This window comes from Schistocerca piceifrons, chromosome 6 (genome assembly GCF_021461385.2).
Source record: "Schistocerca piceifrons isolate TAMUIC-IGC-003096 chromosome 6, iqSchPice1.1, whole genome shotgun sequence".
Classification (NCBI taxonomy): domain Eukaryota; kingdom Metazoa; phylum Arthropoda; class Insecta; order Orthoptera; family Acrididae; genus Schistocerca; species Schistocerca piceifrons.
In genome coordinates this window covers 412,705,181-412,733,023 of record NC_060143.1, presented here as the reverse complement: position 1 = coordinate 412,733,023, position 27,843 = coordinate 412,705,181, and the positions used below count along the sequence as shown (strand labels likewise).

The window sequence follows — 27,843 nt, the reverse complement described above, 5'->3', positions numbered from 1 at the left end:
AAGTCAGTTCTGAAATGCTTGAAGACCAAGACACATGGTATGACGATGTCATCAAAAGATTCGAGAAGAAGAAGGACTGTCGAGTTAACTTGTTTTACAAGTAACAGCGCTCAAACGCCCAATCTGCCAGTAGTAGTGGTGGTGGGGATGGTCGTTAGAAACGTTAGGTATGCACATTTCAAAAGAGAAAAAAGGGGATTTTCCAACTTGTTTCTCCAGAATGTAGGCCCATGATCCGCTACTAGAGGGACGTCACTTGCGGAATTTGGTCTCCAGAATCAAAACTTAATAAAATTAAACTTCCAGCTGAACTTTATTGAGGTAATAAATAAATTTTTCTAGAATTTTTCGTTTCTGTTTTACTAACTTTTAGCGCTAGGGGAAATTCCCTACCCTACCCTATATCTTGACGCTCAGGGCACCACACTTCATATTTTTATTCAAATAATCTTTAGAAGCGGCATTCCATATACTTTTATTAGTCTGTAATCATCTATAAAAGTCAGCGAGCTTCCTTTGGAGACAACAGTCTTTATTGCACATACATTGCTTCACAGCATAAATACGGTACACTGGAAAATCACACATGGGCCCCATCTGCCTGTCGTCTGCTAAAATGCGCAAAAATTTCCACCGACAGAGGGAAGCTAGGCGTTTCACGCATGGTCTCCCTTTCCAGTAAAGCACAAATGCGCATGTGTTGTTCCACTCCTGGAAATTTATGCGCATGTGCACAGTTAAACACGAAAGATGCGTCGTGCGGACGAACCTATGAACCGCTTACAAATTGAATGTGAGGTATGATACAAACAATGGTGAATTAAAAACTTAAACAATGCACAGCACACTAATGCCGTGTGGCTGGTTCATGAGAGTCTGTCAACATCTAAATGCAAAATATTGTCAGACCATCAATACTTGACTTCACACGTTCAGCATGAATGATTTGAGGGGTTATAATACTGCTCGTCAATATTTCTAGTATTGGCAACAAGTAAATTAAGCTCCATCCGACGGTCAGTACATTGACAGTTTTACAATATTATTGAAAGTGAGAGGACCCCTGATGTGTATTAGTTTCGACCATTTAGCATCTATGGTCGAAGTGTCCTAGCTATTTTTGAAGATCTTAGGACATTTGTTTGCACACTAAAACAGCAGGACCGCGTGTTGTTATGGTTCGGAGATGGCACCTGTGAACGTGAAGAGAGCGGTGTCAGCTTTTTCTGTTTACTCCAAAAAGAATGTAGGTTACTCAGATGAATGTGGAAGTCTGTTGTTTATATGACTGGATTTTTCAAGACAGTAGATAGTTCTGTAAATAATGTTGAAGCTTATAACTTTTCTGTTATGCGTTCAAGTGATCACAGAAATAATACCACAAATTTAGAACCAATGACAGTGCTATTAACGATCATTCAGTGGTAATTAAGCAAAACTTGTATCGTGAATGTATTTCAAAATTCTACCTTTCGTACAGAATAATTCCGCAGGGAACTCTGTGCTAGTTGTCAATCGTTCACCTCTCCAAGATTTTATTTAAATTTACAGTCAGCGCGCACATGATTTGAGTAGATATCAGGCTTGTTTACATAATCGTGTTACGCATTTATTGTCTCAGTTTCATTTCCCAGTACCTTTAATGAAGCACCATAATTCATATCCGTTTGCAATAGTGGCTGTTAGTGAATGATACAGTATGTGATTTCAAAGTGGAACTAGTTTATTCTATATATAATTAGTTGGAATAATTTTTTGAGAGGGGGAGACTACAAAGACAAACCTGGTGTTCTAGAAATGCCTCGAGAACAACTGTTTGCAGATAGATTACATATCATGGTTAGTTTCATTTTTCTTCACAAATATTTCTCATTTTTTAAAGAAATGTCTGCAGCGCCCTCAAGGGATTAACATTAAATGGGTACACATCTATTGAACAACTTTCCAGATGTGTTATAGTGATGTGATGAAACTTAAGACTAAAAGGACTTTGTTGGGCAACTCTAGTGAAGGGTATCTTCACAGGAACTCTCTTACTTTTAGTTTATTTTATAATAAAACTTAGCCCTGTAATACAGTTATGTGTTTTAATGTTAAGTTATTGCATCGCACATAAAGAATGCACATATTCAGATTTTTCCTCATTCCAGTGGCCCACTCCACAGAACCTGTGGAATATGATTGGTCTAATGTAAAATATTATCATGATCTTCTTCATAATGTGTTTTATTGACTGTAATGCAATAGTGTAATGTCAGCTAGGGTAGTGGAAAAGTCAGTTTTCATTGAAACATTCCCAGGATATGAATTCACCATTCTTACCTCATGATGTAACTGTATTACAGGCAATGGTATTGGCTTCACATGAACATCTATTTTCTTTGCTGTAATACCATCCCTTTAATGGGGTGCATGGGAAGGAGACATAGATTTACATCTTTGTGTATTCTCTCTTCCCTCAAATTTTTGCAAGGAACTTGGACTTGGTACAGGAAATAACGTATTTACGTGGGAACTTTTCTTTCATGACCTCATTTATACAGAATATAAATGTGGGATTTGTTGCTTTTCTTACAGGCACTTACTGCCAATTTCTATAAAACATATAAGTTTTCAAATTTCAGATTGTGAAAAAGAAGAAGAAACTAGATGTACTTAAGAAAGACAACAAAAGACTGGAAGTGCCAAATCAAGATACCTTGGAAGACATCTCTGTAGTAACTAAGAGGCAGTCCTCTGGTAGGTATGAAATACATTTGTGTATATTTAAGCGCCACCATGATTTGAATTTGAAGTTCTGATAGCACAGTAAATTGAAAAAGTGACTGCCAAGATTGCTCAAACCACAACAGTAAGCTACTTAGGCCGTATTAGGCGTGGTTCTGTGAGAGGTGGTATGCCCTTTCCTTCTCTGACATGAAAAATTAGCTGACACAGCCACTGTTTGTCTGAACTCTCTAACTTGGAACTTCAGTCACATGTTGAGCAAGCTAGTGCAGTAGTTGCCTCTGTATAAATCATAGAGGAGTGAGATTAAACCCTCTTCTAGTTATCTAGGTTTTTGTGGTTTACTGGACAAGACAGGAACCAATTTTCCATTCCAAGTTTGTGCTGTGATGACATCATCACTGAGACATTACAATCTTACTTACTTCCGTTGTGTCATTTAATATTTTTATAACTAAAGTTAAGAATAGTGGCTGTGCAGCCTGGGCACTTTTCTTGTATGTTACATAAGTCTGCAGTGTGTCAGTTTTGTGTAACTAATGTGAGGATAGTTTTAGGCAAGAAAGTGAGCAAGATATATTCTTTATGACTTGATGAAATGTAGCTGTAAACTTTTAATTGCTTCAGATTGTTATTGTTGAGCAATTTGCAGTGTAATGGGAATACAGTGGATTAATATATGCAGCCCGTATTTACCAGAAACAAGTGAAAGTGTGGCAAGTACACTGCAAACAGTTAACAGTCTGATGATATTTGTTGTTCTGTTTCACACAATGGAACTAAAAAATGGTACAAATGGGTGTGAGCACTATGGGACTTAACATCTGAGATCATTACTCCCCTAGAATTTAGAACTACTTAAACCTAAGGACATCACATACATCCATGCCCAAGGCAAGATTCGAACCTGCGACTGTAGCGGTTGCGTGGTTCCAGACTGAAGAGACTAGAATCGCTCGGCCACAGCGGCCGGCCACAATGGAACTGATATGTAGCATAGTGAAAGGTGGACTGAAAGGTGTGAGGTTAGTTGTGTATTGTTTAAGCTAGTCAATGTACTATCATGAGAAACAACTTCGCTATAGTTACTGAATAGTTCAGGTAGTGATTCAAAGGAAAGGGTTACACACATTTCTTATTGCTCTCCATTGCATGTTTGGCTTTATATACCATGTGACAAAATTATATTCAATGCAATGACAACATACACTATGTGATCAAAGGTATTCCGACACATGGCTGAAAATTTGTGGTGCCCTCCATCGGTAATTCTAGAGTTCGATATTTGTGTTGGCCAACCTTAGCCTTGATGACAGCTTCCACTCTCATAGTCATACGTTTAGTCAGGTTTCTTGGGGAAAACAGCCCTTTCTTCATGGAGTGCTGCACTGAGGAGAGGTATCAGTGTCAGTTGGTGAGGCCTGGCACAAAGTTGGCGTTTCAAAACTTCCCAAAGGTGTTCAGTAGGATTCAGGTCAGGACTCTGTGCAGACCAGTCCATTACAGGGATGTTATTGTCGTGCAACCACTCCACCACAGGCCGTGCATTATGAACAGATGCTTGATCGTGTTGAAAGATGCCGTAGCCATCCCCGAATTGTTCTTCAACAGTGGGAAGCAAGAAGGTGTTTAAAACGTCACTGTAGGCCTGTGCTGTGATAGTGCCATGCAAAACAACAAGGGGTGCAAGACCCCTCCACAAAAAAACATGACCACAACACCACCGCCTCAGAATTTTACTGTTGGCACTAAACACGCTAGCAGATGACGTTCACCAGGCATTCGCCATACCCAAAGCTGCCATTGGATCGCCACTTTGTGTACCATGATTCGTTACTCCATATAACGTTATTCCGTTGTTCAATCGTCCAATGTTTATGCTCCTTACACCAAGCGAGGCATTGTTTGGCATTTACCGCCCTGATGTGTGGCTTATGAGCAGCCGCTCAACCATGAAATCTAAGTTTTCTCATTTCCCACCTAACTGTCATAGTACTTGCGGTGGATTCTGATGCGGTTTGGAATTCCTATGTCATGGTCTGTACAGATGTCTGCCTATTACACATTACAACCCTCTTCAGATGTCGGCAGTCTCTGTCAGTCAACAGACAAGGCCGGCCTGTACGCTTTTGTGCTGTATGTGTCCCTTCACATTTCCACTGCACTATCACATCGGAAACAGTGGACCTAGGGATGTTAAGGAGTGTGGAAATCTCGCGTACAGACGTATAACACAAGTGACACCCAATCACCTGACCACATTCGAAGTCTGTGAATTCTGCAGAGCACCCCGTTCTGCTCTCTCACAATGTCTAATCACTACTGAGGTCTCTGATGTGGAGAACCTGGCAGTAGGTGGCAGCACAGTGCACCTAATATGACAAACGTATGTTTTTGGCGGTGTCCAAATGCTTTCGATCACATAGTGTATATCTTGTGAACTACTGGGATTTTGACTGCCATTTATTTGAATAAATTGTGCATTCCATGGTTATGGCCACTCCTAGACTACTTACAAGTTCTGGTTGACACACACCGTTGTTCATATCACATTTCATGTTGGGTGCTATCAACACTGCTGTGCAAAAAATGTGATAGAACTGTCCCCATTCTAGCGTCTTACTGTTATTAATTACGAAAAGTTCAGTCCAAGATGAAAGTCATTTTATAATTTGACAATGAGGTATGTGCCAGCCATCAGGGCAGGATTACGCTGTTGTGTAATGAAAGGAAACAACTGTAATAATCTGTGTGCACCATGAAGTTAAATGTGTAACAAAACAACATATATAACTACTTACTCGATATTCATTTCCACACAGAAGAAGGAAAATGAGAAAATAAAAATCAGAAATGCTCTGAATTTCCAAGATCTCATGTAGTTCCCCAGTGTACCATTGGACAGGATAAGGACTGATCCTCAAACCATTTGTGTGTTTGGATCAACTTTGTCCCACCAACTCACATCACTGAAATACTTTTGATGAAGTGCATAACAAGCACAATATTTTAAGTCGTCAAAAACAAATCTGCCATCAAACCACACTGATTTCTCTTTTGATTAGATTAGATTAATATTTGTTCCATAGATCATGAATACGAACTTCATAATGATGTGGAACACGTTAGTTTCTGTACATGTCACAATTCAATTTTTTCATTATTGCAAAATTATAAATTTGTATCAAAAAGTTTGTCTATTGAGTAGAAGGAGTTGCCATTCAGAAATTCTTTTAATTTGTTTTTAAATGCTGGTTGGTTATGTGACAGATTGGTAAATGAATATAAACTTTTGTGGCAGCATAATTCACCACTTTCTGTGCTGAAGGTAGATTGAACACAGACTAGTGAAGATCAGCCTTTCTCCTAGTTGTAGTTATGTACATTGCTATTGTTTTTGAACAAGGAGTGATCTCATAAGTGAATATTATATTTCAAAGCTCCTGTGAATACCCGTTGTATATGTTTGCAAGATGATCTTGGGTCAGCTCCAGCTGTTATTCTGATTATATGCTTTTGTGTAGTGGGTTACCCCAAGATATATTGCCATACAAAAGCAGCGAGGCATAATAAGCTAATTTACTGCTATGTTTATCACCAAAATTTGCAATAATCCTAAAAGTAGCTGAACTCAAATGTTTCAGTAAATCATCAGTGTTTCTTCCAGTTCAATCTCTCATCAGTACACACACTCAAAAATTTTGAATATTCTACCTTAGCTACAGACTCGTGTGCAAAGTTTATGTTTATTAATGGTGGTGTGCCATTTAATGTCATAACTGTATATGCTGTGTTTTATCAAAATTTAATGAAATATATTGCTTACAATTTCCTCAGTTATTTTTTTGTTGTTGGCTGTGGTCAATATATTTGTAACATCAGCAAAAAGAAGTAGCTTTGAATCTTTGTGTGGGGTTTCTCCAGGAACATCATGTAGAAAATTCCTCACACAGTTAGGAATACTGACAGCAAGAAGTCAGTACATATGCTCTCTGATGAATTTTGTCATTAAACTATGCTCATAATGAAATAAATTGTTCATACCACAACTATAACAGTAGGGGTAAAGATGATCTCCATTTTGAACTAAAAAATTGTCACTTATACAGAAGAGAGTAAAGAATGCTGCTATTAAGACTTTTAATGCACTGCCTAATTATATTAAATGTACAAGAGAAAAGGAAATGCTATTCAGATGTATGTTAAAAAATCCTCCTTAACCATCCACTGTACTCCTTAGGTGAATTCTTTTCCAGAAATAATTTAAAGTTCCCATATACAGTTTTAACGCAGTCCTTGAAGAAAAAGATATATCTTGTTATTCATGTGTTAGATGAAAGATACTATACTGTGTTAATCTCAGACAGTGAATTACAATACTAGATAAATGTTAGCTAGTAAATAAGAAAAAGTTATATTATCGTACTAAGTTGTTATTATTCTGTAGTATTAATTGTATTTTTATAATTGTATTAACATGCTCCACATCCAAGTGTATGACTTGCGTGTATGGATCCGTGGAATATGCATACTAATTACATAAATAAAATTATAATTTAGCAAGTCATTAATGTATGCACTGATGGGGAAAAACTCCCCAACATTAAAAAGTAATTAATGCTGTAATGAAACTCCAGGAATACAATTGACTAGATGACATATTTAAATGATCCATAAAATTTCTGGCATGCTGCCGCATAAATTTGACTTCTTCTTCTGCTTTTCATGCACCCACAGTTGGCTTCATTTGTAATGCCTAAGTGCTGTGGAGAGTACCTGTTGGCTTCAAAAACTCTTCTCAAGTGTAGAAGCTCTTCCTCCAAACCAGTCCCGTCAGCAATGATGTGTGCTCTGTGTACCAGAGTTTCGAGTACACTCATTGTCTGCAAAGGTTGGTGGCAGCTATTTGCACATAAATATAAATCCTCATGGATCGGTTTTCGATATACTGCGTGTCCCGAAGTGCCATCGTCTTTGCACCATACTAACACATCCTAAAATGGAAGGCACCCATCTTTTTCAATTTCCATCGTGAACTGAATTTGTCTGTGGATGGAATTCACCATGGGACCACCCTACAAATGTGTCATGAACGTACCTCCAAAACAGTGTGGGCTTCAAGCTAGCAGATTCCAGCATCTTCTCTTCAAAGTCCTCCCTAAGAAAGTTGGCTAGCAAAGGTGAAAAGGGACTACTCATGGCAACAATGTCAGTCTGTACATAAAATTCGTTATAGAATAAAAAAATATGTTGAGGTCAAAACACGTTCAACCAAAGCTGAAATCTCTTTATCGAGAGTTTTTTCAATGAGAAACAGTGATGCTACATTGAAACTGATGAACATATCAGAATTGCGCAGTTTGAGTGATTTCAGTTTGCCGATGAAATGAACGATTGCCAGGTGCAAGTCTTTTGAGGTGACGCCACTTTGGTGACTTGTGTGTCAGTGAGAATGAAAGAATGATGATGAACACTATATAAACACCTAGCCCCTGAGTGGAGAAAATTTCCAACCCAGCCGGGAATCAAACCCGGGCCCACTGGCATTAAAAGCTGGTGCGCTGTCCCCTCAGCTACAGTGGCAGACAGTTTTCCAATAATTCCACAGAGATATGTATGTCATGAATGCATTTTCGCACCAGGGGTCTTAATAATTATGCTAAGTGTTTGCACAATCGTAGGTAGGAGAGCCATTGTTACTCACTATCGGATGCAGAGGAACACCATTCTTGTGAATTTTTGGAAGTCCATAAAGTCTTGGAGGAACCACACAACTTGGTTTCAATCTTCGCACAACTTCTGGTGGAAGGGAGGTGGTGTTCAGAAACGAAGCAGTCTTGGTTGGTGGGGTCTTTACTAATCTTCCAGTATGTGCTGTCACCCAGAAAACTGTTCATTTTATCATGATAGTCATCATGTGACATTAAAACAGTGGCATTTCCTTTATCAACTGGAAGAACTACCATCATGGTATCCTGGCAAAGTTCACGTAGTGCAGCCCTCTCTGCCACAGATATGTTACTTCTTTGTGGGCGAGCCTTCGTAACTGCTCGACAAGATTTGCTTCTTATTTCTTATGCTGAATCCATAGAAAGAGGATGAACAGCTTCTTGAAAGGCACTGATGAAAGCTGGTATTGGTAAAACCTTCGATGTGAGTGCAAAGTTCAGTCCTTTATTTAAAACCATCATCTTATTGTCATCCAAATATTTATCCATTATACTAATGAGGGAGTGTCGAATAACGGTTTCTAGATGTGAAGACGTCTCAAACCGGCTAAATTTTTCCTTCTGTCTCGATGTGTGTACCTCACAAACCCAGTCTGACTTAGCCCACGTTGTGCCATCAATCCAGTGCCATGAATTGTAGGGTAACTCCTCAGATATCCTTAGATGTAGGTGATAGTTGTTCCAAAACCAGGTTCCGTTAAAGATGATTTGGTGCTTTGGAAGCCTGGGGTTTACAAGATCCCCTGTGAATGCAACCATTCATACATCGGACATACGACACGTACTGTCCAGGAGAGGTGCACAGAGCACTGCATGTACACCCGACTCTTACAACCTAATGAATCAGTGGTGGCAGAGCACTGTATTGATGCTGGGCGCACTATGGTGTACAGTACAGTACCATCACTATTTTAGCCTCAACTTCATCTTTCTGGGACTCAGTTGTGAAGGAAGCAATTGAAAATCGGTTGGCAATCAATTTAATTAATAGAGATAGTGGCTTCAGCTTGGAAAAATCATGGACTATGGCAATTTCTGTAATAAAATCACAAAGACGTCGTGACAGTTCAGCTCGCAGTGATACATCGGTGCCACCTTGCGGATCGACTGCGCAGCCGTAGATCTAATTCCATGCATATGTCATACCTCTGTGCCGCCAATCAATGTCTCTGGTGCCTTGTGCATGTTTGGCCGCATGCGTAGTGGTGCGGTCCGCTGGTTTAAAAGGATGGAGCAAGTGCTGGAGCGTCAGTCACCTCAGCTAACTCTGAAGGGGCTGGACGGTATTCAGCCAAAATATTAGAAGAAGAAGAAGTCGAATTTATGCAACTGCACACCCAAAATTTTATGGATCAGTCTTTGCAGCACGAAAATATGAAGACATATTTAAATGATCAACATTGCAAGATCGCAGGTTAATGTAAGAGCAAGATAAGCCATTGCAAATTTGAAATGTTGGTATACTAGTAACTGGTATAACCATTAGAATGTCGAATGCAAGCATGCAAATGTAGATGCATTATGTTGTACAGTTTTCAGATGCCAGCTTGTATAGTGGAGTTCAGCACCTGTTGCACTTGGTCGACCAATAAAGGGATGGTTAATGCAGTTTGTGGATGACACTGGAGTTGTCACCTCATGATGTCCCACATGTGCTCAACTGGAGCCAGATCTGGAGTTCGAGCAAGCCAAGGCAACATGTCGACACTTTAGAGCATGTTGGGTTACAATAGCGGAATGCGGGCAAGTGTTATTCTGTAGGAAAACAGCCCCTGGAATGCTGTTCATAAATGGCAGCACAACAGGTTGAACTACCAGACTGCTGTACAGATTTGCAGTGAGGGTGCATGGGATAACCATGAACATGCTTCTGCTTTCGTACAAAATTGCGCCCCTGACTGTAACTCCATGTGTAGGTCCAATATGTCTACCACGCAGACAGGCTGGTTGCAGACCCTCTGCTGACCTCCTTCCAACCAACACATGGCCATCACTGGCACCGAGGCAGAACCAGCTTTCATCAGAAAACACAATAGACCTTCACCTTGCCTTTCTATGAGCTCTCATTAGACACCACTGAATCACAAATAGCAGGGGTTTGGGGCCAGTGGAATGCACGTGACAGGGTGTTTGCCTCAGAGGTGACCTTGAAGTAACCAATTTGTGACAGTTCACTGTGTCACTGTGATGCCAACAGCTGCATAGTTGCTGCTGCAGATGTGATATGATGCACCAGAACGATATACCGAACACAGTGGTCTTCCCTCTCAGTATTGCCACATGGCCATCTGGAGCCTGCTCTTCTTGGGACTGTACATTCTCATAATCACCGCTGCCAGCAGTCATATTCAGTGGCTGCATTTCTGCCAAGTCTTTCTGCAGTATCACAGAATGAATATTGAGTGTCTCGTAGCCCTATTACACGACCTCATTCGAACTCAGTGAGGTGTTGATAATGGCATCTTTGTCCCCGTAAAGGCATTCTTGACTAATATCAACTCACCACATCCAATCTCAGAGGTAAGTAACACTCCCTACTGTTACAACGTGTATTTAAAGGGAACCTGATTTGCATCCTCAAAGTGGTGCTACTAGTGCCACTTATGCGACTGGCACAAAATTTGAACGATGTAGGAAAAGACAGATTGCTACTTACCATACAGAAGACATGTCAAGTTGCATACAGGCACAATTAAAAGACACTTGGCGTGTCTTATTTATGATATATAGCAAACTGTCTTTTCATACATTGTTGATATTCTCACCTGTAGTTTCCATGTTTCGATTGGCTTAAAATTTGAATGGATATCATCTTTCGGATGTAGAAACACACCTACCAACACAACTTTATCTTTGTGTTGCAATATAATTTATTTACTTTTCTGTCAGTCTGTTAAGAACAATAAGGGACCAAAGACTAATTCGTGTGGGACCCCATTCTTGATACCTCCCCAGCTTGAAGAATCTGCAGATCTTTGCACATTATATGAACTTTCTATTTCAATATTGTGCACTCTCCCAGTTAAATATGAATTATACTGTTTAGGCACTGTCCCAATTGGATCGCAATGTTTAAGCTTATCTAGCAGAATTTCATGATTTACACTATCAAAAGTTGTCGAGAGATCACAAAAAATCCCAATGAGCGATGTTCAGTTATTCAGAGCATTTAATTTTTGATCAGTGAGAGCATACATAGCATTTTCTATTAAAAGGCTTTTCTGAAAGCCAAATTGATATTTTGTTAGTAACTTATTTTTATGGATTTTTTAAACTAGTCTTGAATACATTACTTTTTCAAAAATTTTGGTTAAAGCTGTGAGAAGTGGGACTGAGTGGTAGTTGGCGTCAGTCCACTCCCACTTTTTATGCAATGGTTTCAAAATAGCATATTTCAGTCTATCAGGGAAAATGCCCTCTTTCAGTGAGCTATTATGTACACTGATTAACCAAACGTTATGATCACATACCTAATAGCTGGTATGCCCACCTTTGGCACGGATAACAGCTGTGACATGTCATGACATGGAAGCAGTGTGTCATTGGTAGGTACTTGGAGAGAGCTAGTACCACATCTGCACACGCAAGACACCTAATTCCTGTAAATTCAGTGGAGGGGGCAATGATCTCTGATTTCACATTCAATCATATCCCAGATGTATTTGGTTAGTTCCACATCTGGCGAATTGGGGAGCCAACACAACAATTGGAAGTCACCACTGTGTTCCTCGAACCCCACCATGTCACTCCTGGCCTTCTGACATGGCACATAATGTTGTTTAAAAATGCCACAGCCATCGGGAAACATGCTTGTCATGAAGGGGTGTATGTGGTCTGCAACTAGCATACAATACTCCTTTGCCATCATGGTGCCATGCGTGAGCTGGATGCCCACATGAATGTTTCCAAGAGCATAATGAAGCCGCTGCCAACTTGTCTCCGTCCTGCAGTACAGGTGTCAAGAAGCTGTTCCCCTGTAAGAAAACAGATTCGCATCCTCACATCAGCATGATGATGAAGTTATCAGGATCCATCAGACCTTGCAGCACTCTGCCAATGCACCAACATCCAGTGGCAACAGTCACATGCTCATTTCAGTCAAAGTTGCCAAGTAGTGTTAACATTGGCACAAGCATAGGTCATTGGCTGTGGAGGCCTATTGTTAGGAGTTTTCAGTGTATTGTGTGTTCAAACTCTTTTGTGCTCTGCCCAGCATTAAAGTCTGATGTTAGTTCTGTCACAGTTCGCCACCTGTCCTGTTTTACCAATCTGTCCAGCCAACAACATCTGACATCTGTAAAGAGGGGTGGCCGCCCAACCCCATGACCTCTGGACTTGATTTCAGCATGTGTTGAAGACACTCACCACAGCACTCTTCGAATACCCAACTTGCTGTGCACTTTCCAAAAATGGATGTTCCGAGCCTCCAGGCCATCACAATCTGCCCTCAGTCAAACTCAGATAGGTCACGCGCCGTCCGCATTCGAGACACGGACAGCATGCTCACTGATGTTGCCTGGACAGAGTTATATCGATAGTAGGTCAGTGGTCGTAATGCTCTGGCTGATCCGTGTATGTGGCTGAGAATGCTACTTGTCTGTTGGGAACAAGCTTTTGGTACTCTGTTGGAATAACTGTCAATTCCATGCAAGCTTTTGCTTTTGAATGAGTTTATTCAGTTTATTATTTTCCTAGATAATGAACATCTGTACCCCATTTTCTCCACGACATTTTAAAAATGATTATGAAAAATATTTTCAACTTTTGACTTTTTGTTGATAAACTTTTCATTCATTTTGTTGATAATACAATCTTCATGCACTTTTTGTTGCCCTATTTCCCTTTCAACAATGTTCCAGATTGTTTTAATTTTATCAGAGGTGATAATCTCAGACATAATATGCGTACATCTAGACGTAATACGCGTGCATCTGGCCATCTTAATGTAGTACAGAAGTTTTTATAATATTTGAGTCTTTCTGAGTCATTACACTTTTTTGCTATTAGATACATTTCCAGTTACAACATTATGTTTGTCCCTTTAGTAACCCATGGGTTTTACATGGTTCATTACAATTACATTTCACTGTTTTGTTAGAGAACCTGTTTCCAAATATACCCAAAAATGAGACATGAAATAAGTTTATTTAAAATTGGTGTCAGGCTCCTGGTACTCCTAATCCCAATCTTAACTGCTGCAAGCTCTTCTGAAAATTTGCAATAGTTAAATCATTAATTGAATGCAACATTTTAGGAACTGTTTCTCACTACTGTATGGAGCTACATCATGCACTGTAATTAGCTGTGTGTCGTGATCAGAAAGACCCTTCTTAATCCTAGTTGATTAAATTTATCTTGGTCTATGAAAGTATTATCTATCAGTGTGCTGCTTTTCTGTACTACTTAACTACAAAAATCAATAACTGACGTCAAATCTGAAGAACCGCCTAATACTTCAAGGTATCAGACTCGTTCAGAAAATCTGCACTGAAATCCCCACAAATAATAATTTGCTTCCCATGTCTGACAGATAGCACAACAAAGAATCCAAGTTTTCAGAAATAGCTAAAAATTTCCCAGTAGGGACCTGTATATAGTTACAATTATAAAAGTACCATTATTTTGTTTAAACTCACAGGCACCTGCTTCTAAATGTTGCTACACTTTTTTTTTTTTTTTTTTTTTTTTTTTTTTTAGTGTCTAAATATTTCACACTGTGATAACATTTAACATAATATATAACAAGTCATCCTTAATCCATATTCTCTCTTCTTATACCTATCGTATGATGATCATATAGACATAGTATATTTGTTACATCCTCAGTTTCTAAATCTTCTGAACAAACAAGAACCTCATCTACTTTGTTTTTTAAATCTCTTACAAGAGTCTTGTAATATTTTAAGATTACCTGCTTGCCTCAGCTTCTTATTAAGCTGAAATTCTTTTCAGTGTTGAATCTCTAAAAATTTTGCTATCACCCAGCCAATAAACCCTTTCCTTTCCTGTTGAGAAGCAGACCATGCCTAGGGAAATCCCATCTACCAATAGCATCAGCAGGAACCAAACCAATATCGGTTTATACATCTTAATTATTCCTTGAGTGCTGGCAGCCTAGACTTTAACTGGGTACTGAATTAATGATTAATTGCAGGTAGATATTCAGGAACATGTAAGAGGAGACCATCATAACTTTAATGAAGTTTGGGAAGGTAATAACTGTGTGTAAGGGGGCGGCGGGGGGGGGGGGGGGGATGCATCTGATCATCTGATCAAAATTAAATGTAGAGATTGTTAAATGCAGACATTGTTTTAAAAATGGCTCAGCTAATTTAATAAGCTGTTATTGTCCTACTCATGTTTGTGCTCCTTCTCTAATGACACCTTCATTGGCATTATGTTGAACTATAATCTTCTTTCAATTAAACAATGTGTATATCGTTTAGTTGTACACCATGATTTGGATTTCCTGTTATGCCACTAACAATGTAGCCATGGCCACTTCTATGCTCATAAAAACTTGGTGTTCAGAGTTATGCAATATTAACGTAGTCACCACCCCAAGCTTTCCTAGCCACTGTAGGAGACTAGAATTAGTTGATCCGAAGATCTCACTAAACGAGGGTGTGAGAAAATAACAATTGTCCAACCATAAAGAACATATGTTTCAGAGATGATTATCAGTTGATACTTGTGTCTGCTTGAATTTTAATTGACTGAGCGCAGCTGGCATCTGACCTCGCAGCATCCACTGCACATGTTGTAACAGGGCAAACTTTGTACAGAAGGCTTCGGCAGAGTGAGCTTTACTGTCAGAGACCTGCTGTATGTGTACCTCTGCCACATCTGCACAGAAGGCAATGTCTGGACAATTCAGCTGCACAGTTGAACAGTAGGCCAATGTTCTTTCAACTGATGAGTCCCAGTTTGGTCTGGGGAGTGGTTCTTGATGAATTTGCATCTGGAGGGAACATAGAACACAATTTTGGGACCCAAACATTGTGGAAAGAGACTGATATCAAGGAGGATCCTTAATAGTGTGTGCAGGGATTATGTTGACCACTCAAACACCTCTTTGTGAAATTGTACATGTCAATCAGCAAGGCTAAACTGCTGTAAGGTCTCAAGACTTCTTGGGAACTCACATGCAGTTGTTGTGAGGTACTGTGGGTCCAGTCTTAGAGCTGGTGGGCAGTAATGCTCAACCTCATAAAGCACAGGTGGTTGATGTTTTCTTGGAAACTAAAGATATTTGCACACATGGTGTGGCCTGATTGCTCTCCCGATTCAAATCCCATAGAGCATGTTGAGGGATGTACTAGGCAGACAGGTTGCATCTCGTCAGCATCCTCCACCTGCGCTTAAAGACTTGTGAGCAACTCTGCAGGAAGAATTGCTGTTATTGGCTCAACATGAGATTGATGACGTCATTCACAGCATGCCCTGTCGACGTAACGTCTGTATTGCCGCCAGAGGTGGTCACAGCCCATACTACTGAGCACATTAACCAGTTGTCAGTAAGTTGGGAAAAAGAACATTATTTTTGTGTACTATTATGCATGGCACAATTGCTTACATTCTGTGTTCTTCGTTTCTGCTTTACTATCACCCATTTATACTATTTTGTGGCAAAATAAATACAGCCTTCAAAATTTCTGTTTGTTGCTTTAGTATTGGACGCCAATGTATATTGATGACTGGCAAATCCATTTAAAAACAAAAACAGGCTATTCTTTCCTCTTAATAGAGCTCCCTACACAGCAACTCTATCCCCTCCACAGCACTGTAATACTTCTTGGCTGCCCCCTTTATGTAAAATGTTCCCATCATCTGCTGTGGCAGACTGATCAAGTCGTATCATCAACTACAAGGTGTGGTGTCGTGTCCTTGATAAGACACTACTGGCCATTAAAATTGCTACACCATGAAGATGATGTGCTACAGACACGAAATTTAACCAACAGGAACAAAATGCTGTGATATGCAAATGATTAGCTTTTCAGAGCATTCACACAAGGTTGGCGTAGGTGGCAACACCTACAACGCGCTAACATGAGGAAAGTTTCCAACCAATTTCTCACACACAAACAGCAGTTGACCAGCGTTGCCTAGTTAAACGTTGTTGTGATGCCTTGTGTAAGGAGGAAAAATGCGTGCCATCACGTTTCCTACTTTGATAAAGGTCGGATTGTAGCCTATCGCGATTGCGGTTTATCATATCGTGACATTGCTGCTCGCGTTGGTTGAGATCCAATGACTGTTAGCGGAATATGGAATCGGTGGGTTCAGGAGGGTAATATGGAACACCGTGCTGGATCCCAACGGCCTCGTATCACTGGCAGTCGAGATGACAGGCATCTTATCCACATGGCTGTAACGGATCGTGCAGCCACATCTCGATCCCTGAGTCAACAGATGGGGACATTTGCAAGACAGTAACCATCTGCACAAACAGTTCGACGAAGTTTGCAGCAGCATGGACTATCAGCTCGGAGACCATGGCTGCGGTTACCCTTGATGCTGCATCACAGACAGGAGCACCTGCGATGGTGTACTCAACGACGAACCTGGGTGCACGAATGGCAAAATGTCATTTTTTCAGATGAATCCAGGTTCTGTTTACAGCATCATGATGGTCGCATCCGTGTTTGGTGACATTGCGGTGAACGAACATTGGAAGCGTGTATTCGTCATCGCCATACTGGCGTATTACCCGGTGTGATGGTATGGGGTGCCATTGGTTACACGTCTTGGTCACTTCTTGTTCACATTGACAGTACTTTGAATAGTGGACGTTACATTTCAGATGTGTTACGACCCGTGGCTCTACCCTTCATTTGATCCCTGCTTAACCCTACATTTCAGCAGGATAATGCATAACTGCATGTTGCAGGTCCTGTACGGGCCTTTCTGGATACAGAAAATGTTAGACTGCTGCCCTGGCCAGCACATTCTCCAGATCTCTCACCAATTGAAAACGTCTGGCCAATGGTGGCCAAGCAACTGGCTCGTCACAATACTCCAGTCACTACTCTTGATGAACTGTGGTATCGTGTTGAAGTTGCATGAGCAGCTGTACCTCTACACGCCATCCAAGCTCTGTTTGACTCAATGCCCAGTCGTATCAAGGCCATTATTACAGCCAGTGGTGGTTGTTCTGGGTACTGATTTCTCGGGATCTATTCACCCAAATTGCATGAAAATGTAATCACATGTCAGTTCTAGTATAATATATTTGTCCAATGAATACCCGTTTATCATCTGCATTTCTTCTTGGTGTAGCAATTTTAATGGCCAGTAGTGTATATGGCTTGGTTGGGGATGCACAGTCATATGACCATAGACAGTGTTCCATCTCATGTAAAGTAAGTTTCACTGATTGATCAGGAATTAAGCAAACAGAACTTTTACAGGTTCCTCTTATTTAGCTTGTCATGTATGTTTCTTTTGTAACAGTTCTGCTCGCATTTATCACGTAAATTATGTCATACATTGCATTCTGCTGTGAGAGTTATCTGTAAAAGATACAAACACAGTTTTTTTTAACCAGGATATGACGCACTAATGTGCTAATATTTATCGTGATGTATTGAAGGTGTCCATGATCATTGATCAAGCTGTTGTTATTCTCATTTGCCACCCGCTCTGCAGGAAGTACAGTATCTGTCTTTATCCATCCACCTGACTGCGAGTGGCATGTGAATGTTAGATCTAGGCATCCCGGGGGACCAAGGAGGACTGAGGATATTGTACCGATCCCTGTAACCAAAGAGTTTGAGGTGCTGTCTTACTCACTTCAGCTATTCTGGGGAAACTTGTTTTGTCAGGAGGAGGGAAACGCAAAAGGGTCGGGGTCTATTAATCATCAGCAGGTCAAATGTATAGTGACTGTGCAACCCGTTAGGGAAATGGCAGAAAGGGACAGGAAAAGACACCGTGTGCACTCAGTATGTATGCCTGGAGACCTCATACAACTTGTTGAAGAGGCTGTTCTGGAAGCCACTAAGGGAACGGGGTGCATCCAACTGCAGTTTGTGGCAGATGTCAGAAAAAATGATGCCTGTCATGTGGTCTCCAAGGTCAGTCGTGCATCATTCCAGCGACTGGCAGAGAATGAGGAGACCAGTCTTGCATGTGGAGTTTCAACAAAGTTCACAATTTTCAGTATTGTCCCCAGAACTAATCATGGTCCTTTGGTTCCGAGTCAAGTGGAAGGACTGAACCAGAGGCTTCGAAGGTTCTGCGACATGCTAGACTGTGACTTTCTGGACTTGCACCATAGGGTTGAGAACTGTAGTGTCCCCCTAAATAGTTCAGGTGTGCGCTACACAGCAGAGGCTGCAACTCGGATAGCTAACTGTTTGTGGAGAGCACACAAGGTTTTTTATATTAGATGGCTCTCCATCCAATCCAGACAACAATAGCTGTAGGAAACCTAGAAGTATCAGTGTAAGATAGAAATAAATTCCTCCCACAGGTGAGAGTATTAAAATCCTAATGGTAAACTGTTGAAGCATTCGCAACAAAGTGCCAGAGTTTGAATCGCTCCCCAAAAGCAGTGAATACTAGGTACAGAAAGCTGGTTGAACCCTGAAATTGATAACTCTGGTACCACGCGCCGCAGAATTTGAATCCGCGCCAGACGTCATGGACGTCGAAGACCCATAGAGATCTCTGCACCATAAGCTTTGGCGGCGCGCGCCTCCTGGCCCACTTTTAGTGTGGGGGCGCCACAGTGGAACACGTCCCAGCGGCCAATAGCGGCGCCCCTGAGAGTGTACTTAAACGCCGGCCACTCGCTCATCCGGTCAGCCTAATCTCGCTTACGTCAGTTTACACCTCGGTTGCGCTAGACTGCTTTCTTCCTGGTTCATGTACGAGTTTGTTTCCTTGTGACTCTGTTGTTCGGTCTTGTCGTATTCGTTCTGTCCTACGTTGATCGTGTTCGTCCTTTTACGTTGTGTTGTTGTTCGCGGGTATCTCTGCGGGTCCCGCCATGCCTTCTGTCAGTGATACCCCGCGACCGTCCTGGTCGCAGTTACAACAATAACAGTGAGATTTTTTGGGAAAATTTAAGCATATATTGAAAGGACAGGCAAATGGGAAATGGAGGTGGTATTTTTGTCACAGTAGACAAGAAACTCAAATCCACAGAGGCAGAAATTGAAGCTGCATGTGAGATTGTTTAGGCAAGACTCAGTATTAGGTGTGGGCGCAAAGTGAAAATTGGATCCTTCTATCACCCACAAGACACCTATGTAACCGAAAACTTTAGAGAAAACCTCAGTTCACTTGTATGTAAGTTCCCCAATCACACTATAATCATTGTTGGAGACTTTAATCATGCAACAGTTTATTGGAAAAATTACAGTTTTGTTAGTGGTGAGCATGATAAGACAACTAAATGCCTTCTCAGAAAACTACATAGAACAGATAGTTGGGACCGTCACTCATGATGGAAATATATTGGATGATCTAATGGCAACAAACAGACCTTGACATCCTTGAAGATGGCCACATCAAAACTGGTATCAGTGACCATGACATCATTGTGGCAGCAATGATTACCAAAGGACAACTAAAACAAGCAGAAAGATGTATATGTTCAGTAAGCTAGATAAAAAATCAGTAATGTTATGTCTCTGTGAGGAACTTGAAACTTTCACCACAGGTTGGGAGCATGTACAACAACTCTGGCTCAAGTTTAAAAGAATAGTTGACCACATACTGGATACATTTGTACCAAGTAGAATAGTTAATAATGAGAGAGGACCTATATGGTATACACTCACTGTAAAGAAACTTCTAAAGAAATAGAGATTACTGTGTAACAGGTGTAAAATAAAGTGTAGGGCCATAGATAAAGAGATGATGGATAAAACACTTTTGGCTATCAAGGGAGCTATGCGTGATGCCTTCAGTGACTACCGTAGCAGAGTATTGTCGGTGATCTTTCGCAGAACCCAAAGATATTCTGGTCATATGTAAAGGCTATTGGTGGCATCAGAGTTAGTGTCCAGTCCCTGGTGAATGAGACAGGAACTGAAACTGAAAGTAGCACAGCAAAAGCTGAAATGCTTAACTCCATTTTCAAATGTTCATCTACAAAGGAAAACCCAGGAGACTTGCCTCCATTTAATCCTCGTACTGCTAAAAAGACAAACGAAATAAGTATTAGTGTCAGTGGCGTTGAGAAACAGTTGAAATCATTAATATTGAACAAAGCTGCAGGTCCCAATGGAATCTCACTCAGATTCTATACTGAATTTGCAACTGAGTTAATCCATCTTCTAACTATAATTTATTGTAGATCATTCTAACAAATAATTGTGCCCATTTCTTGGAAAAAGGACAGGCCACACCAGTCTGCAAGAAATGTAGTAGAAGTGATCAACAAAACTACCGTCCAATATCCTTGACAATCTATTTGTTATAGAATCTTGGAACATATTCTGACTCCAACATAATGAGGTATCTTGAACAGAATGACCTCCTCTGTGCCAGACAGTATGGATTTCGAAACCATTAATCATGTGAAACCCAACTTGCACTTTTCTCACATCACATACTAGAAGCTTTGGATCAAGGCAACCAGGTAGATGCAGTGTTTCTTTATTTTCATAAAACATTTGCTTCAGTACCCACTTATGCTTATTTTCAAAAGTACAGTCATATGGAGTATCAAGTGAGGACCTTTTGGTAGGGAGGACACAGCATGTTATCTGATGGAGAGTCCTCATCAGATGTAGAAGTAACTTTGGGTGTGCCCCAGGGAAGTGTGTTGGGACCCTTGCTGTTCGTATTGTATATTAATGACTATGCAGACAATATTAACAGTAAACTCAGGCCTCTTGCAGATGATGCAGTAGTCTAATAATCAAATTCTGTCGGAGAGAAGCTGCATAAATATTTAGTCAGATCTTGATAAGATTTCAACATGGTGCAGAAATTGGAAATTTGCTCTAAATGTTCAGAAATATAAAATTATACACTTCACAAAATGAAAAAAAAACGTGGTATCCTATGACTACAATATCAGTGAGTCACCGCTGGAATTGGCGACTCATACAAATGCCTGGGTGTAATGATTTGTAGGGATATAAAATGAAATGATCACATAAAATCAGTAGTGGGTAAAGCAGGTGGCAGACTTTGGTTTATTGGTAGAATACTGGGGAAGGGCAATCAGTCTAAAAAAGATATTTCTTACAAATCACTCGTGTGACTGATTCTAGAATATTGCTCAAGTGTGTGGGACCCATTCCAGGTAGAACTAACAGGGGATATTGAATGTATATGGAGAAGGGCAGCACGAATGGTCTCTGGTTTGTTTAGTCCATGGGAGGGAACTGCACTGGCAGATTCTTCAAGGCTGACAAACTATCCCTAGAAAGTCTGTTAATGAAGTTTCAAGAACCGGTTTTAAATGATTACTGTGGGGATGTACTACAACCCCCTAGGTATCGCTCACATAGAAACTGTGAGCATAAGATTAAAGTAATTACTGCACACAGGGAGACATTCAAGCAATCCATTTTTCCCAAACTCCATTCATGAATGGAACAGGAAGAAACTCTGATAACTGGTACAATGGGGCATACCATCTGCCATTCACCTCACAGTGGTTTGCAGTGTGTAGGTGTAATGCCCAAGGCTTGTATCTTTTTGGATTCTGCTTTATCCCTCTTTTTTTTTTTAAATGAAATTCCAAAACACATTACCTGTTAATTTGATCCTTTTGTTCATAAAACTTTGCCAAACCAGTAATAAACTGCAGATCCCCATAACAACTTCTTCCACCTGCACCTACAACAACTACTTAACAATTCTCTCTCTGTGATTAGCCCAACATAGTCCCTTATGTGTTTATTTACAATGTGTGCTTTCTGACAGTATAGTTGTAATAAAGACTTATCATAATTTACAGTGGATAGAAACTAGTTCAAATGAATTTATCTATGCAGCATGGTAAGCAGAAAGTACAAATATTTTACATAAATTGTTTTGTGAAATGCAGAGTTTTGCAATGCCAAACTTCTTAAGATTAATATTTTGACATTAATAGTGATCAATGTAATTGCAATAATGATGATTGTTAATGCTAAAGCTTTATCATTTTATATGAAATACACTGTTCCTGTGTGTATAAAAGTCTAGTAAATTGAAGATTGTTCACAGTGCAAACAAATAATGGCCTTTAATGTAATGTATAGAAGTTACTTTCCTTTTTAGCATGATTATTACTGTTCATGGCATACAGTGATAGGTGTAAATTGAAAATTATTACTTTATATGTAATGTAATTATTGTGTGTCATGATGTATGTTAGTCGTATTTTACTGGTCAACAGGCGAATCTCTATTTCATTACAATGTACACTTAATAACATTATCTGGACATGTGACTTTTCACATATTTAAGAATTATAAGCAGCGTTAATATGATACTGTTTGCAGCAAACACTGAGAGCCTTAAATCAAAGAGAAAAAAGAAGAAGAAAATCTCAAATCGTACTGTAGAGCTGGAAGAAAGAGATGGAGATGAAAACAATGAAGAAGATACGGCTGTCAGTGATCAGTATCTTGAAAAAACAAATGGGCATGAGGAGTCAGAAAACATGGGAAGCATTGAGGAAGGAAAAATAATGTTTGAATGGCTTGTTCATCCTCTCCGTTTTGATGAATTCATGAAGTACGTATGTATAAACACACTAGCAGTCTAATGTACATGATAGACCACTGTTTAATCAAAGCAAATTTCTTTTTGTCACTAGGGATCCATGGGAAAAGAGGCCATACCATGGACAACGGAATAATCCATCCTATTATTCAGCTGTGTTATCTACAGAGATGATAGATAAAATGTTACGTAAACACAATGTTAAGTTTACGAAGAATATTGATGTAACAACATATTCAGATGGAGTTAGAGAGACTTTGAATCCTCCAGGGAGGGCAACTGCAGAAAGAGTGTGGGCATACTATGAAAATGGATGCAGTGTTAGATTATTAAATCCTCAGTCATTCATTCCACAGGTTGGAATGATGGTTGCAACACTCCAGGAATTATTTGGATGTATGGTGGGTGCTAATGTGTATCTTACTCCTCCAGATTCACAAGGATTTGCACCTCACTATGATGACATAGAAGCATTTGTCATGCAGATAGAAGGCAAGAAACACTGGCGTGTCTACTCACCCCGGTTGGTTCTACAATCACTGTGGATTTTACAGAAAGTTCTGATGTACTGCCGAACATTTTCAGTCAATATTTTATGTTGCAGGTCTGAAAAAGAAGTACTTCCACGATTTTCAAGTCAAAATTTGACTCAGGAGGAACTGGGTGAACCTTTACTCGATGTGGTTCTGACTGCAGGGGACATTCTGTACTTCCCTCGTGGCTTCATCCATCAAGCAAATACTGTTCCAGGAGAACATTCATTGCATATCACATTATCAAGTTATCAGCGACATTCATGGGCTGATATTCTTGAAAAGGTACTTTTTTTAACTACCTCTGTTAATTTTTCTCCTTGTTTTGTACTGTATATTAACGGTGCAGAAATATTCACACATTCAAACTTCACAGTGTGATTCCTTCTCTGCTGGCTGTACAAAAATATCCGTGACAAAATTACATCCCTTGCATATTTTGAATAGAAGATGGGCATCAAAGAATAGTAATTTACCAGCAGTGTAATCACATGTATGTTAAGTATCTTAATTCATCTTAGGATGACAGCACTGCCCAGTTAGTGCAGTGGGTTAGAATACTCGAGGTGGAAAGATTGATTCCAGATATAGGTGTAATTTTTCCTCATCATTTGCTAATTTTAGACTCCACGGTATGGTATCTGGCTTATTAATAATTATGACACTTACAGCAAGTCTTCAATAGCCACAACACCCACTATTTCAACCAGCACAACTCCAAAAACTGTATACATCAGTTCTGCTTTAATGACAACATGTTTCCTGCATTAAAACGACACTTTGGTTGACAGTATTTTTGTAGCTTGTTTATTATACTCCATCGACAAATGTCGAAGAAACTGGTAGTGCCCTTGCTGATCCTGTAACTGTGGATGCATACATGTTGTGAGGAATTCAGAACAGCATGATGTAGCAAATTGCTACATGTTTAGAGATTAGGAAGTTTGTTTAGAGCATCTGTTTTGAAGTCAGTGTATGTCTTGTGAAGACATGGTGCCACTGATAGTGGATTTAAAATATTTTAGGAGATTTCTGATGTATTACATTTAGCCAATCATACTAAATATAGCAATGCAATGAAAAGGATGGTTGCTACTCACCATATAGTGAAGATGCTGAGGCACAGAAAGGCACAACAAAAAGACTGTGGAAAGTTTGCTTTCGACCAACAAGGTCTTTGTCAAAAAAATTCGACATACACTCATAGAACAAAGATACTTATATCTACCTTATGTTCAAAAGTTGGCATAATCACTCTGTTTAGATGCTACACAACTTTCAGAAGACTAAAAGCAAATTTGGGAAATCGTTTTTTAGTCCTCATGTTTACATGTTACAGACTGAAGTTGTTTTGCTAGACAGGTCAAATATGTATTTCCTTTGGAAATCAACTGTTATGATTTTTGATGTAGTCTGCACAAAGCTTGCACCTGTTCAGTGACATATTAGAGGTACACAGCTTCATATTCAGTCTAATGTTTCTACTTTTTCTTCATTGGACAAATAGTCACACCGTGCACATTAGCTGAAATTTTTAACAAGTCATAAGCACATAATCCAAGAATATTTCAAAGTTAGTTGTATGTTTACATGGGAGCAAAAATCGATTGTGGGAGTTGAAATCCAACAACTAGAACCACATTTCCAACATTGATATTGGAGTATTTACAGTTCATTATAGTAAAGATATCATGACCAATCACAAGTATTTTCAAACTGTCTGTACCACGCCGCTAGGTGGTAGTTGTGACTGTCATGATATCATTGCGTTACACAAACACATATTCTGTTTTTCATTGTCTGGCCACCTGCAGTGTGAACCTTCTTTTGATGCCATGATGGATTTCATTGTTTCGAAGCTAAAGTGCCACATTTGGTTATCAACATATTATAATTTGTATACTAAGAAAATATCATTAATAATGGCACTTACACATAAAAGATCTATCAAAATCACATGATCACATTATTTTTGGTGCAACATGTTGCAGTAAAAATGTGGAAATGCCATGTCGATTTATAAATGTGTTATCTTCATCTGCCAGATGAAGCTACTTTTAAAACTGTAAAGCCTGATTCCATATTTGCATGTGTACAGTAGTCATAGAATAGCTACAGAAAGCAGGTACAATTGCAGCACAGTTTTAACAGGTCAGAACAATGTTCAAATACACATTTTCTTTGTACTGCTATTTCTCTTTTGGTTCTCCAAATCGTTTTCCGAAAAGATATGCACACCTTGATGTACCCAAAGTGTGCGTATTAAGATATGACAGGTGTCACAATAGATGACAGTGATTTCATGTGATGATAAATCCATAATATTCATGGAGCAAATGAGATATCACATAATTATGTAAAAGGCAACAATTTGTTACATAACAGAAATTCACTCACATAGATTTTGTACAATTGCTTATATCTTTTATTCTTGCATTTGCTAATGTCATATTTCTTTGATCTTATATGTCAATAAAGATATATATTTTAAAAACAATTAACAAGCAAAAAGGCTTTAAGATTCTCACTAAAAAAAGAATGTATTTTATTTATTTTGAGAAGTTGTATATTTTTATTTTTGGTTGAAGAGGGCTATTTTTATAAAGATAAACATTTCTCTTGTGTAAACATGGAGATTCATTGTATATTTTATACTTTACTTTGGGCATTCAGTTGATTGTTATTATTTCCAACCACTTTAAATGTTCTCAGTATTTATACACAGCCAGGATATGAACTATGAGAGTATTGAATGAGAGATGCACTATGTATGTATGTATGTTGACCTTGTACTGGTAATTGCTCTCATATTTCTTTTATTAGTGAGGTGATTATCATCATGATAGAACACTATACACTGCCAATCCATAATTCATGAAACAATGACATTCTGTATATTTAAGATGTAAACAACTCTAATTAAGAAGTAACATGAGGCCTAGAAAATATAACATACAAGTATCAAAATGTGTCTCGTGAACAGGGTTTTATTCCATGTTGCTGACTAATTGTGACTGCTTGGTCACTTTCAAATAAACTTGCATCCATGTTCTTACATGCAGTAGTAACATCTTACATGTCATACAAGAAACAGAACTTGAGAGAATACTGCAAGAACAGTGGAATTTCAAGAACCACATTAAAAAGCACACCAGTAATTCAGGTTACAGTGTGCATACATATGGACAAATTCACAAGAAGGTGAGCTGTCTGATACTGTGCTTTACATTGTGGTTTTTGGAAATATTCTCTCATACTTCATTATTTATTACAACATCACAAATGACATGTTAATGCCATATGAATGAAGAAATGAAAATGGATACTTGAAACTGAATGAACTGTTGAAACTGAGGAATAGTGCAGAATGTAACATTGTATTTCAAATTGACAACCTGAATAGGCCATTTTAGTCGATTGATGAAGCCAAGTATGAGAAAAATCAAATTGGTAACAACACAATATCATTACCTGCTCTGGTTTTGGCTTTTGAGGAAGAATGGCCAGCCATTCCTCCATAGACATTCAGATACCTCACTGAAAAACTGTAGGGGGCCCACCATTCTCTGGTGAGTCTGTTCTTGGCTATCACTGGTCCTCAGATTTTGCAGCACCTCATCCCTTTCTGTTCTTTAAGTCTATCTTCATGCAGGAAAACATGTCCTGGGTATTTTTGGGAATACATTCAAAGTTTCGGTAGCCTGGCATCAAAACAGTCCTTCATCTGTATTTTCTTTCTTTCTTCATTCTCCATCTTTTCTCCTTCCTCCACCTTTCTGCTTGAGGTCTCTCTTTGTTTCTTCTTCCTCCTTGTGCACTCCGGAAGAATGGCCCATGCGTTTGATACATAACGGGTGACAGGGTAAGGCGTAATTCCCAGCTATGGGTTAACAGGTAGGGATCACATGTAACCGCTGGTATAGGCCAAGCCCAGGGAGGAGTTGTTACCTGAGCAGTTACCTTCCCAGTTGCCAATTGGTCCCTCTGTCTGGAGTTCAGAAGGTGTGAACAATTACCTAAGGTGAGTGGGGCCCCCCATATGAAGGGGATCCCCAGACAGAAGGTGCGTGCCATTGGAGATGCTGGCAATTGTGGGAGATTTTTTCACAGTGAGCCAATCATCTTCATCTCAATCCCATTGAACAAACGTAAATGGAATGAGGCTAAAGATTCAA

General features: G+C 39.5%; 1 protein-coding gene across 1 annotated transcript in view; it reads left to right on the top strand.

Moving 5' to 3' along the window:
* Nucleotides 1–1,114: 1,114 nt before the first annotated feature.
* LOC124802580 (ribosomal oxygenase 1) overlaps nt 1,115–27,843 on the top strand; it is a 73,858-nt gene continuing 47,129 nt past the window's right edge. The window contains exons 1-5 of the mRNA XM_047263451.1: nt 1,115–1,246; nt 2,625–2,739; nt 22,913–23,147; nt 23,230–23,658; nt 23,740–23,953. Of these exons, the coding sequence (XP_047119407.1) occupies nt 1,187–1,246; nt 2,625–2,739; nt 22,913–23,147; nt 23,230–23,658; nt 23,740–23,953 (1,053 nt within the window). The 5' untranslated portion in view covers nt 1,115–1,186. The remainder of the gene's footprint in view (nt 1,247–2,624; nt 2,740–22,912; nt 23,148–23,229; nt 23,659–23,739; nt 23,954–27,843) is intronic.